The sequence below is a fragment of the Sebastes umbrosus genome, chromosome 6, assembly GCF_015220745.1.
Source record: "Sebastes umbrosus isolate fSebUmb1 chromosome 6, fSebUmb1.pri, whole genome shotgun sequence".
Lineage (NCBI taxonomy): Eukaryota > Metazoa > Chordata > Actinopteri > Perciformes > Sebastidae > Sebastes > Sebastes umbrosus.
Window position 1 is genome coordinate 29,913,248 of NC_051274.1, and position 12,566 is coordinate 29,925,813.

A 12,566-nucleotide genomic window follows, 5' to 3' on the forward strand; every position below is an offset into this window, starting at 1 on the left:
AACAGGGTTTCAAAGAGATTTTAGTTTTTGCCTGATCTCACTGCTGCTGTTGATCCTGATGTTACCATGAAGAGATTTTTAGGTAATTTCAATTAAAACCCAGATGCACCTGGAGCTGTTTGGTAACAAAAACAAAAACACCAGAAGAAGAAGAACTTCTGACCTTTATCAGTTTAGTTACAACAATAAGAGTTTAGCAGCCAGTTAACAGCTATCTATGAACACAAACACATGAAGTGTACTGCTTACTGATAAAGTTACACTGTGAGGAGGTAAATATATAATTATATATATTAATTCTTATATCATTAATAATAATCATGTATTCTGATATGTTCTCAAAATGTTACTTTTTTCCAAAAATATTACAGCTTTTAATCTCCAAAATTTATCTCAAAATATTGACATTAATCTTTGTTAGCATGACATTAGCATGGTTTTAGCATGACTCAAACATGTCTGACTGTGTCTCCTGCAGCTCTCCGTCAGCTGACTGACCTCCTCCAACATGCTCTGCCTCCTGCTCTACCTGGCTGCACTCAGTCAGCTCACAGGTAAACACACATCTGACTTCATCCAACTCCACCTGCACCATCTACACTCACAATGACTTCTCATAGCTCTGGAAATGTTGTAACATGTGCAGTATAAAGTGGTAATATTAAAATCTTCAACCTCTAAATATTAGTTCTTTCTTGAAATATTATGACCTTAATCTCAAATAATTACGCTTTTGACTTTATGTGGAATAATTCTTTTCTCTGAATAGTACAACCTTTTTCTCGCAATATTATGACATTTGTCCAACATTTTCAAATTTCAAAATATTTAGACTTCTTTTCTTAAAATATGTCAACCTTAATCTCAAATTATTACGATTTCAATCTTGAGACAGAACTTTTATTTTGAAATATTATGACCTTAAGAACAAAGCTGTATTTTAAAGTACTACAGTTTTGTTTTTTTTCTTGAAATATCGCAACTTTAATATAAAAATATTATGATTTTAATTTAAAAATATTAAGAGCTTAAACTTGAAACATTTGGACTTTAATCTTGAAATATCCACCTTTTTAAGTAAGATTTTAATCTCCTTTTTCTGAAAATATTACGCCTTTTTCTTGTCATTATTTCCTCTAAATATTAAGACTCTAATCTATAAATATCACCACTTTTATAAAATAACAATTGTGACTTTAATCTTGAAACATTCTCTCAATATTACGATTTAGATTTTGAAATATTGCAACTTTCTCTTAGAAAGTTGATTATAAATTTAATCTCAAAATATTGTGAGTTTTTCCTTGAAATATTAAGATTTTTTTTCATAAAATTTTAACTTTATTTCTCATCTCAGCTCCAGCTGACTGACTTTATTTCTGAACTTTCACCATGTCTGCAGGTGCAAGTTCGATCAGTATGACCAACATTACGTGCACCGTGACCGGCCCCACTGTCATCGATTTCAGCGGCCAAGTTAGAACTATCCAGGATCGCTGTGCGTACAAACTGATGTCAGGTCCAGGCCTCCAGCTGCTGGCCACCTTCCAGGAACGGCGCCGCACAGATGTTAGTTTCTTGGACCATGTGATCCTGCGTCTAGACGCGCCAGCTGTTGACATTCAACTGGGACAAGGCGGAAAAGTACAAGTAAGCTACAGTCAGTTTAAAGGTCACACCAAGGTTTAAAAATGTTCTCGGTGAATCAATTCAACAGGCAGCATAATGTCAAGTACCTCACATGAGCTGCTGATGATACTGAATTCTACATTTCAGACAACCCTCGTTGACCACTTACGACCTGCTCATCTGCTGTGGAGGGTCATTTTAGCCAGAATTAAAATTAACCGTCTCCAGTTCTGAGAATTATCAATCACAAATGTAATTTAAGTTTTGGATTGTGTAAAGCGTTACAGAGTTATTGTGATTAAAATCAGCATACAATGATCACAGACATCAAAACGACCACAAAGAAACTCAAAATGACCACAAAGAGACTCAAGACAGCCACAAAGTGATGCAAAACGACTACGAACAGACTCAAAATGAGTACAAAGAGACTCAAAATGACCACTAAGAGACTCAAATCGACCACAAAGAGATGCAAAACGACCACAAAGAAACTAAAAACAACCTTAGTGAGACGTATAATGATCACAAAGAGACTCAAAACGACCACAAAGAGACTAAAAAAACAACCTTAAAGAGACGTAAAATGACCACTAAGAGACTCAAATCGACCGCAAAGAGACGCAAAATGACCAAAACGACCACCAAGAGATACAAAACGACCACAAAGAGACTAAAACGACCACCAAGAGATACAAAGTGACCACAAAGAGACTAAAAACGACCACGAAGAGACTCAAAACAACCACAAAAAGACCCAAAACAACCACCAGGAGACGCAAAACGACCACGAAGAGCCTTCTGCTTTATAAATCACTCTCAGTCCTGTGTTAAGAGTGTTTTTAGTTCTAACACTTTTACAGCGATTCATTGGAGGGATTCTGAGGCTCAGATATAACTGTGCTTGAGCTGTGTATGTGATGTCTGTTTCTGCAGGTGAACGACACAACGCTGAGCCTGAGCGGCTCGCCTCAGACGGAACACGGCGTGGAGCTCTCTAAGGACATAAACGGAGTCACCGCCAAAGTGTCACTCTCCAACTACGACACCACTGTCTTCTTTGACGGCACCACCGTACAGATCCACAGTAAAGGTGAAGAAAAATATAAGAAAGTGATGACTGATGGGATGTTGAGAGGTCAAAAACCTGCTAATGTGATTAATGTGACTATAATTCATACAGAGAGATGAATACCCAGGTTTATGTTCTGTATCACATCCCAAATATGATTCAAACCAGGACAAGTCATTATAGGGACCAGTGTGCATGTGGAGGTATTGACATACTGTGTCTGGCTACAGGACCAGGACTGGTCGGCCTGCAGGGCTTATGTGTGAACTCCAGCAGCCCTCTGAGTGAACTGAAGATCTCTGAGTTGAGCTCCGGCAGGTAAGAGACCTTTTCACCACCTGAACATCCACTAACTGCTGCTTCATCACATTCACCGTTTGTGTTTCGCCCCCTAGCTGTGAGATGCTGTATAGTGAACCTGCTGACAGTCGGATCAACTGCACCAAGATGACTGAACGGTGAGCAGAGACACACCTGAACACAAACTCTCCTCTGATCCATAAAACACACATATATATTATTAATTTATCTCCCACAACAGCTGTAATCTCCTGAAGGAGGCGCCGTTCACCTCCTGTCACAGCCACATCGACCCAGAGCCCTACATCACTGCCTGCAACGACACGCTGTGCAGATACCCGGCGGTGGACGGTCTCAACTGTCAGTTCCTGGAGGCCTACGCCGGAGCCTGCAGCCTGATGAGTAATGACACGCTGGAGGACTGGAGGGCAAAGGCCAGATGTTGTAAGCACGTCCATCCCTGTCTTCTACTGTCTATAACCTTTATAACCTGTCTGTGTTGAATGATGTTACTAAACTGTTCACATCAGGTCAGGATTTCATAAAGTTTCATCACAGGTTCAGGTTTCACTGAAGTCTGAGTATTGAATGTTGTTATTACATGTTTAATGCGAGTTTAGGGTGAACATGTACGGTCCTAAATTACGAGCAGTTGTCCCAAATCCGGAATTCTTTCCTGTTTGTCCTGAAAATCAGACAAAAGGCCTTTACAGACCGGGGCGTGACGAATATACAACAGGAAAATACGAAATATTCACATATTACATGTGTAGGGCTTTTATTGTGAAAGGTAAGAACAGGAGGAGTGGATCTGGTCTGCGCTGCCTTAGTCACGGATGAAAGGAGTAATAAAGTTAAATGACCACAAAGAGACTCAAAATGACTAGAAAGAGACACAAAACAACTACGAAGAGACACAAAACAACCATGAATAGACACAAAACAAGCAAAAGAGACGCAAAACGACCATGAAGAGACTCAAAATTACTACAAAGAGGCCCTAAACAACCACAAAAAGATGCAAAATGACCACAAAGAGACTAAAAACAACCACAAAGAGACTCAAAATGACTACAAAGAGACTCAAAATGAACACGAAGAGACTCAAAATGACTACAAAGACACTTAAAAAGACTACAAAGAGACTTAAAACAATCACAAAGAGACTCAAAATGACCACAAAGAGGTTAAAAACAACCACAAAGAGACGCAAAATGACCACGAAGAGACTCAAAAGGACCACGAAGACACGGGATCGTGTCTAGATGGTAACCCTAGACCTATCCTAACCTCAACCATCTAGCCAGAGTTTCGCAAATCAAGGCTTACCATCGAGACACGACCCCCATATGGGCACTGTTATGTCCTAAATGAATTATATATCTTTTTTTAGAATTTCACTCTTTCTGGTCACATATGTGAGTTTATTCAACTATTGCTGATTAAACTGTTTCCCTCTGTAGCGCCGCCTCAGGGCTTCTGTCAGGACACCTTCTGCATTGCTCACGAGTTCTGTGGCCAAGGCATCACGGGTCGACCCGCCTGCCTCTGTCGGGCTAATTTTGCCTCCAAATACAGATCGAGAGACGCTCTAGGTAAGACTGTTTCACTCTGTGCAGCATCACTGACCTCACAAGTTAAGTTTCCCTGAAATTGTTGCACAACGTTTAAGAATTTTTAGATGCTTTTCATTTGTTATTGACTTTGTTTTTTACATACAAACAGCATTTGTTTATAAAGACCAGAATGTGAGCTGTGTATAATACAGACAACAGTAAACAATATGAAACTCGTCCATTCAGACACAGATGTAAAAGGTCACTATTAATTAATTGTTGTGAATGCTCAAAGTCATAATATCCCCTTATATCAATAATGTTATTTCTTTTGGGGAAGATGAGGAACATCTAAAAGAAAGGCAGTGGAAAATCAGTTCTTGTTGGAACAAAAAAGGAAAGGCAGTCGCTCTTTAGTCTTGATTTTGGTTGCGGCGTTCTGAATTAACTGTAATTTTCTTAAATACTTTTTAGGTATCCTGGTAAAAAGAGAGTTGCGGTAATCTAATGACTTGTAATGAAAACATGTATCAGCATTTCAGGTTCATTCATTTGAGTTAAAATGGTCTAACTTTGGTGATTTTCCTAAGATAATAAACAGTTAAAGTCTAAAATCACTCCTAGATCTGTAACTTGTCTTTCTACTTTTGTAGAATCCCTTTTATTCATTTAAAGAAAATGACCAAATATTGGTGTCAGTGAGAGAGGTAATAACATTCAAAGAGCTGTAAACAGAGATATACAGTTGTGTATCATCTGCGTAACATTTGACATTATGCTGACTCATACCAGAGGGAGCAGGTATAAAAGAACTGAATAGGGCCCAGAATACTTCCTTGAGAAACACCTTCAGATGTCAGTGTTGCATGTGTTTAACCTGTCTGCCCTGGCGTTCAGGTGACCCGACGGTCTGCGGGCAGGACTCTGCTTCAGTTTCCCTGGCTGGTTGTCTCCTGGCAGAAAGAGGCATCAACCACTCCGCCTTACACCTCAACGACCGAACCTGCGGAGGTCAGATGGATGAAGAGACCCACATGGTGACCTTCGGCTTTAACAACAGCAAACCCTGTGGCACAGTGATGATGGTGGGCGTCTCTCCTCTAATAAAGGCCTCCGACGAAGTGCTTGTCGGAATCTGAAGTCTCCTTTCTCTGTTTTATAATTCTCAACACTTTCATCAGTTTTCAAGTCAACAACAGAGCGTAACACTGATGTTTTCCAGGAGATACTGCCTGAAAAAGTGCTCTGTTATGCTTGTTTGTATGATTCATGGCAATATAAATGCAGTCAATAAAAATGTAGTCCATTACAGTCCGACGAGCACTTTGTTTGAGGCAGACCGAAGTTTCCTGCACCTCTAACATCAGGCAGTAACACCATCTGAATTCCTCTGACTCTGCAGGCCTCAAACGACAAAATCATCTTTAAAAACACCATCAAGTCAAACAACAGCTCTGCGTCTGCTCTGCTCTCTCGCCAAGAATTGGTAAACATCGACTTCTCCTGCTTCTACCGCCAGCCAGACGTCAGAGCCTTGTCCTTCAAAATGAAAGGAGGGTGAGTAGTTCAACATGTTTAACCACGTTATTGAGACACAGCTTCTTTAAATAACTATACACCCCTTTTCCACATATATTGTGGGCGTTCAATTCATCACTTTTATTATCTTATAATACACCAATAGGCTGTATGCTGTAAGCCTGTACCGTGGTGGATGTATTAACGTCTCTGTTTCCAAACAACCGGCTATCGGCCAGTAGCTAGTAGTGCTAGTAGCATGACATAAACATAATTTAATGTAGTTGTAGGCTATTTACTAACACACAGGGCAAAATCACAGGACACAACCTCTTAAACATCCATGGTCTGTGGAACTTTTTCATGTCCTTGACATGGATTTTTCTAACTTCCATTTGTGTCCATCGCTCACTTTATGCTCCTCTGGGAAGCAGCTGGGCAAAAATGTTTAATAAATAAATAAGTAAATAGTTAGAATTGTATGCATATTTAGAATATTTTATTGTTCAAGGCAGGACATTTCAGTAGAGATATTAAATATGACAATAGAATAGAAATAATTTAGTTTTACTTTTGTACGGCACTTTGTAGGCGGACGTTTTACTGGCGTGAGGTAGTCGCTTTCAGTCCAAAATGGCGAAGCGTAGCTCTGCTGCTGGGTGATGATGCTGCAATGGAACAACAAATTGACTTTCACTTTTATCAATATAGTACGTTCTTTGGTGTCATTCTCCAGGACGTGTGTGTGTGTGTGTGTATTACTCACATTGTGGGGACGTAAATCATTACATTTAAGGTGAAGACTTGGTTTAAGGTTTGGTTTAGTCTCCAGGAAATGATGTAAGTGCTGTAATGCTCTAAAGTGATGGAAACACAACTGTATGTGTGTGTGTGTGTGTGTGTGTGTGTTCATGCTCCGCAGCAAAGCGTTGCAGCAGATCCAATCTGGATCTTGGAATTACAGTGTGTCTTTGAGCATGTGCACCGACATCGCCTGCACTACACCCTTCGACTTCTCTGACGGGATCCAGACGGACCAGACCATCTACATGAACCTAAACACCGGCGGCCTAGACGGCAGCATCATCACCCTGGTGATTGAGAACTGCTGGGCCAACGACAACGCACAGGGCGACAATCTGAGATACGACCTCGTCATAGGCGGGTGAGCAGTAGGCAGTGGTGGAATGTAACTAATGTATGCACTTTCGTACAATTTTGAGGTACTTGTACTTTACTTGAGTATTTTTTTACTTCACTAATTTACCTGACAGCTTTATAAAATATGATGTCTTGTTGTAAATTAAACTCCCAACAGTTTGAAGAGTGATGTTAAAACATGTCTATGTTCTGAATGTAGATTACAGGAGATCACACTTGTGTTGTGTTCTTGTCTCTGAGCAGCTGTGGGAACCCGCAGGACAGCTCGGTGAAGGTGGTGGAGGACGGAAAGGGGGGAACCACGCTGACCTTCCAGATGTTCCAGTTCCAAGGGAGCAACAGCGGCATCTTCCTTAGCTGCAAGATGAAGCTGTGTCTGAAGAGCGACGCCGGCTGTGTGCCGGTACAACAAACACATATCGATTTATTCGTCTTTATCCTACAGATCCTTTTTGTGTCGACGTCATGATGACGTCACGGTGTTAGCTGGAGGCAAAAACAAAGGAAAGACTGGAGGCTAACACTAGCAGTGGGCTAAAGTTACACATCTAAAATGTCATCTTGCTGTGTTGTTGGGTGCCAGAATCCAGATATCACAGACATTTTACATGACAAACTGTGATTCGAGGCTCTAGTGAGCTACGATATCGCCGAAACGTTTCAGAGATGGAGAGTAAATGTTGCTAATATTTAGCCTTCTGCTAACCGTAGCCGTGAGCCGTTGGCTGTGGTTAGCAGAAGGCTAAAATATTAGCAACCCTTTCTCTTCATCTCTGAAACACTTCGCCGATATAGTACGACTCTGTTTTTGACTGACTTAACTGAAGGATAGTTAACTATAGTCATCCAAACTAACTAACTAACTAACGTTAGCCAGCCGTCTTCTCCTCCTGAAGTAGTCTGGCAGCAGCGTAGAGGTCGGCTAATCTGGTCCCGTTGGTTAATGTTAACTTACTCAACTAACACTCGTGATCCTGGAGAGTGAGTGACAGAACATTTGAGAGAAACTAGTATTTCTTTCAACCACTGTTTCAAAAACAAGCCAACAATACTTGCTAGCCAGCGTTAACTAACGTGTTCAGAGAATTATTCTGCCTCCACTTTACGCTCCGCCCACAAAACACCTCATCATGGTTACTAACAGGAAAGGGTGCTATTAACATAAAGGTCTATTTGGGGGATAATCACACTCCATGTTTTGAAACTACAGTTTAATACCAGTACTACTAGTTACAACTTGAGCCCTGTATTTTTAAGTGTGTCCATTAACCGAGTGCTGACTGATCTGTGATCAGCTCCTGTCTGCAGTGTGCACATGAATGTACAAACAACAATTACTTTGATACTGAAGGAAACTTTTGTCTCTGTTTTTAACTGTGTCAGAAATGCCAGCAAAGAAGCCGCAGACGGAGATACATCAGGCCTCTATTTGAAGATGAGAACCCAGCCATCGTCTCTGTGTCCTGGTCTTAGTGATGATCCAGGTGAATTTAGCCCTTCAGCAGAGTTCATTTGAGGTGAACTCTCACCTTTGAAACTGTCCAGCCAACCAGGCAAAGCTAACAGATAAATCTTGACTGAAACACGTAGTTTGAAGTTCTTTCAGCAGGTTCTTTACCTTCTTCATGAGGGTAGGAGCCACTTGTTGATCTATGGTCATTTCTAAAGGCCCAGACACACCAACCCAACATCGAACAACTTGCTGCGACGAAAGCCACCAGTTGCGTCGCCTCACGTCGCCTTTGTCTTGGCCAAGAAGTTGCACTCGAACACACCGCAAAGACTACAGCCAACAGCCAGATAACACGTACGTTCTGCGCCTGCGTGAGAGGAAATAACTGTCCACACCGGTAGTCTGTATTCGTCATTCAAAAAGGGAAACCGGAAAACTGAGGATGGCAGATATACGAGCCGTTGTCATGATACGTACATGAAACAAAGCGGCGTCTGTCGACCATTTTCACACCACTCTCACTCACCACTTAGCTTCATTCCAGATGGCCATGTGGTTGTGAAAATATCCGTGTATTGGATTGATCAGATGAGATGAAGATGAAAAATGAGAAGAGCCTTCTGTGTTTTTCCTCTTGACTTTACTCGTTGGCTTGCTTTCCTCACTTCCGTTTCTCTTCTCGGCCAATCAGAGTGACTTCTCTCACCGACGAGCTCCGCCGCTGATTCAACATGCTGAATCGGCCGAAAAAACTCAGACACGGGCAGACTACAGCGGAAAAAACTAGACCGACAGACGCTCACCGACGGCCCCAAACTGTCCGACGGCCAACCGTCAGCTTGGTGTGTCAGGGCCTTAAGAATGATTGTAGAAATGGATCTTACGTTCAGCAGACGGGAAGGTTTTTCTCTGATGGTCAGCTGAATTCAGAACGAAGAGCAACAAATGTCACTTTTAAAAATGATCATTGCTCTGCAGGTTTGTAGAAAAGCCTGATGGGTAACACTAGTTTGTTCTTCTCAGGTTGTTTCCGGCTGTCGACCTTCAGAATGATTCCAGACTTTTGCTTCGTCCCAATCAAGATTCAGTCCAGTTGTCCTGATGGTTCCACTGGGAGGAGGAAACACTGATACTGAGCTCCTGGGACTGATTGTATAATCAATATATCACTATACTACTACTATACTAAACAATACTATTTACTTAACACGGTGGAGGTTTGCATTTTAAATATAACCACGTTGTTACATCTATCGTATCTGAACACATCGTAAGAACTCTTACTGTAAACTGTAGGACCGGGATGATACACCAATCTCCTGATTCGATACTATCCCGATACTTGGGTGGCGATTCGATATGTATTGCGATTTTTAAGTATTGCGATTCAATATTGTGTTTATTGCGATTTTCGTTAACTTTTTTTTTACACAAGACCATGGGAAAAAGTTGATGTAAAAGAAAAGTTGTCTGTAGTCAGAGATGTCCTGAAGTCAAATATATACTTTACTGGATGTGTAGTGTTTACCACTTTGGATTTAACATGTGAGGGTGCAGGTCGTATCCACGCCGACCCTCCGCCGTTTTCTACTTTTTCGTTTTGGCTCGCTACAGCCGGTTGGTTTGTTTTGGTTGATGGATACGGAACGGATATGACGTCACATTACTCAGTTCCTGCTCAGCTGTAGACGTCACTTCAGTTTCCTTCACTGAAGAAAAACATCACTGTTCAGCTGTAGGAGAAGGTTTAGATGTTCAGTCTGAGGAAACGTCCATCTGTTGAGCTGTTTCTCTTTCATTGTCTTGTTTGTTTTTAAGCATCCACAAAATAAAAAAAAAGGTAAAACGGGAATGTGGGTAAAAGACAGATGAGTTTGGTTGTTTTTTCAGTGATTCTTCAGTTCCTGACTAAAGCCTAAAGGTTATAGACCCTTTTTGTGTCAACGTCATGATGACGTCACGGTGTTAGCTGGAGGCAAAACAAAGGAAAGACTGGAGGCTAACACTAGCAGTGGGCTAAAGTTACACATCTAAATTGTCATCTTGCTGTGTTGTTGGGTGCCAGAATCCAGATATCACAGACATTTGAGATGACAAACTGTGATTCAAGGCTCTAGTGAGCTACAATATCGGCCAAACGTTTCAGAGATGGAGAGTAAATGTTTCTAATAGCAAGTATAAAGTACAATATTTACCTCTGAGATGTAGTGGAGTCAAATATTGTTAAATATTGTAGATGTAGTGGAGTACAAGTATAAAGACACATTGAACGCAGGAACAGAGTATCTCTACACTGTGATATTACTACTTTTAAGTATCAGATCTGAGTATTTCTTCCACTGCTGCTTCAGTTTATGATATTTAACACTAATTAGAGACTTATTAAATAGGACAATTAAAAGGTTAATGCAACAAAAGTGAAGTGAGCTAAGTGAAAATAGAGTTTAAAGACAGTAACAGAGTCCAGTTTAACACACAAACTACACTAAAGAGCTTACAGGTAAAAACACGCTGTAATTAACATGTTAACATCTGTGCTGATTCATTAACTCTTCAGTTATCAGCGACACACAAGGTGAAAACACGGTTAAATCTCATGTTTCTGCTTTCAGACGCTTCATATAATGTTTGATAAGGTTCGTGAGGAGATGTGAAGCAGCTCAAACACTCACCTGTAGCTGTAGATCAGCCTATATTAAGACATCCGACAGGTAGAGAGGTGATTCAAACCTCCTCAAACATCCGGCTGGTGGGACAGTTCAAAACTGTCAAAAATTATCACAAACGTACAAATAAACAGTAGAAGAAGAAGTACTCAGATATTTTACTGAAATAAAAGTAGTAATACCACTGTGTACAAATACTGTTAGCATCGAAATATACTTGAAGTACCAAAAGAAAAAGTAGTCATTATACAGAATGTCCCATTTCATAATATTATATATTATATATTATATTATTGGATTATAATTATTGATGCATTAACTTTTCATTCCATAACAATTTATCAGTTAATTATATTTTGTATAAATAATCTGAATCTGCAAAGTCATCAAATAAATGTAGGGAAGTAAACAGTAAAATATTTTCCTCCAAAAAGGTGGTGGACTGTAACTAAGTACATTTACTCAAGTACTGTACTTAAATATTGTACTTTTTAATACACTGCATTGATCTGACAGCTTTAGTTTCTTTGCAGATTCGGATTATTAAAACAGAATCTAATCCACTAATAAATAATGATGTATTATTATAGATTAAACTACCAGCAGTATATAATAAGTGATGTATTATTATAGATTAAACTACCAGCAGTATATAATAAGTGATGTATTATTATAGATTAAACTACCAGCAGTACATAATAAGTGATGTATTATTATAGATTAAACTACCAGCAGAATATAATAATAAATTATGATGTCTTAGTATAGATGAAACTACCAGCAGTATAGAATAATAATAATAAATGATGAGGGGTCAGGGGTAAACACAAAAACAACCAACCATCGCTGATAATAAATAAAGAGTTTTAATGTATATTTATATACTTTAAACATATCCAGAATACATGTAGTAAACATAATTGTACACAATAGGATATACTTTATTTTCCATACTTGGACTGATATTTCAAGTATGCAGATCAGTTTTATAGCATCAGATACGTCGCAGTGCTTTCCTGGTAGATGGAAGAATATTCAAAGAATAAACAGCATAGAAGTTATCTGGAAGAGTGCCATCATGCAGTGCAGTATATTGCAGATAACTTTGGTGTGGTGTCGTCGACCAAAACAAAAGCGTTTTCATTTTTGCAAAAGCAGAGAAAACAGCATCTGGATCCATGTGGACTACAAACTAACCCATTTCCCCCCCA

At 39.9% G+C, this 12,566-nt stretch overlaps 1 protein-coding gene across 1 annotated transcript; it reads left to right on the plus strand.

The window, feature by feature from the left end:
* The first annotated feature begins 508 nt into the window (after positions 1 to 508).
* LOC119489209 (alpha-tectorin-like) lies at positions 509 to 7,790 on the plus strand. Its single transcript, XM_037771382.1, has 11 exons — positions 509 to 554; positions 1,403 to 1,650; positions 2,566 to 2,722; positions 2,932 to 3,019; positions 3,097 to 3,159; positions 3,243 to 3,453; positions 4,476 to 4,596; positions 5,455 to 5,642; positions 5,960 to 6,114; positions 6,998 to 7,240; positions 7,480 to 7,790. The coding sequence occupies exons 1-11, from the start codon at positions 509 to 511 to the stop codon at positions 7,703 to 7,705; spliced, it is 1,746 nt and encodes a 581-aa protein (XP_037627310.1). The 3' UTR covers positions 7,706 to 7,790.
* The last annotated feature ends 4,776 nt before the right edge of the window (positions 7,791 to 12,566 follow it).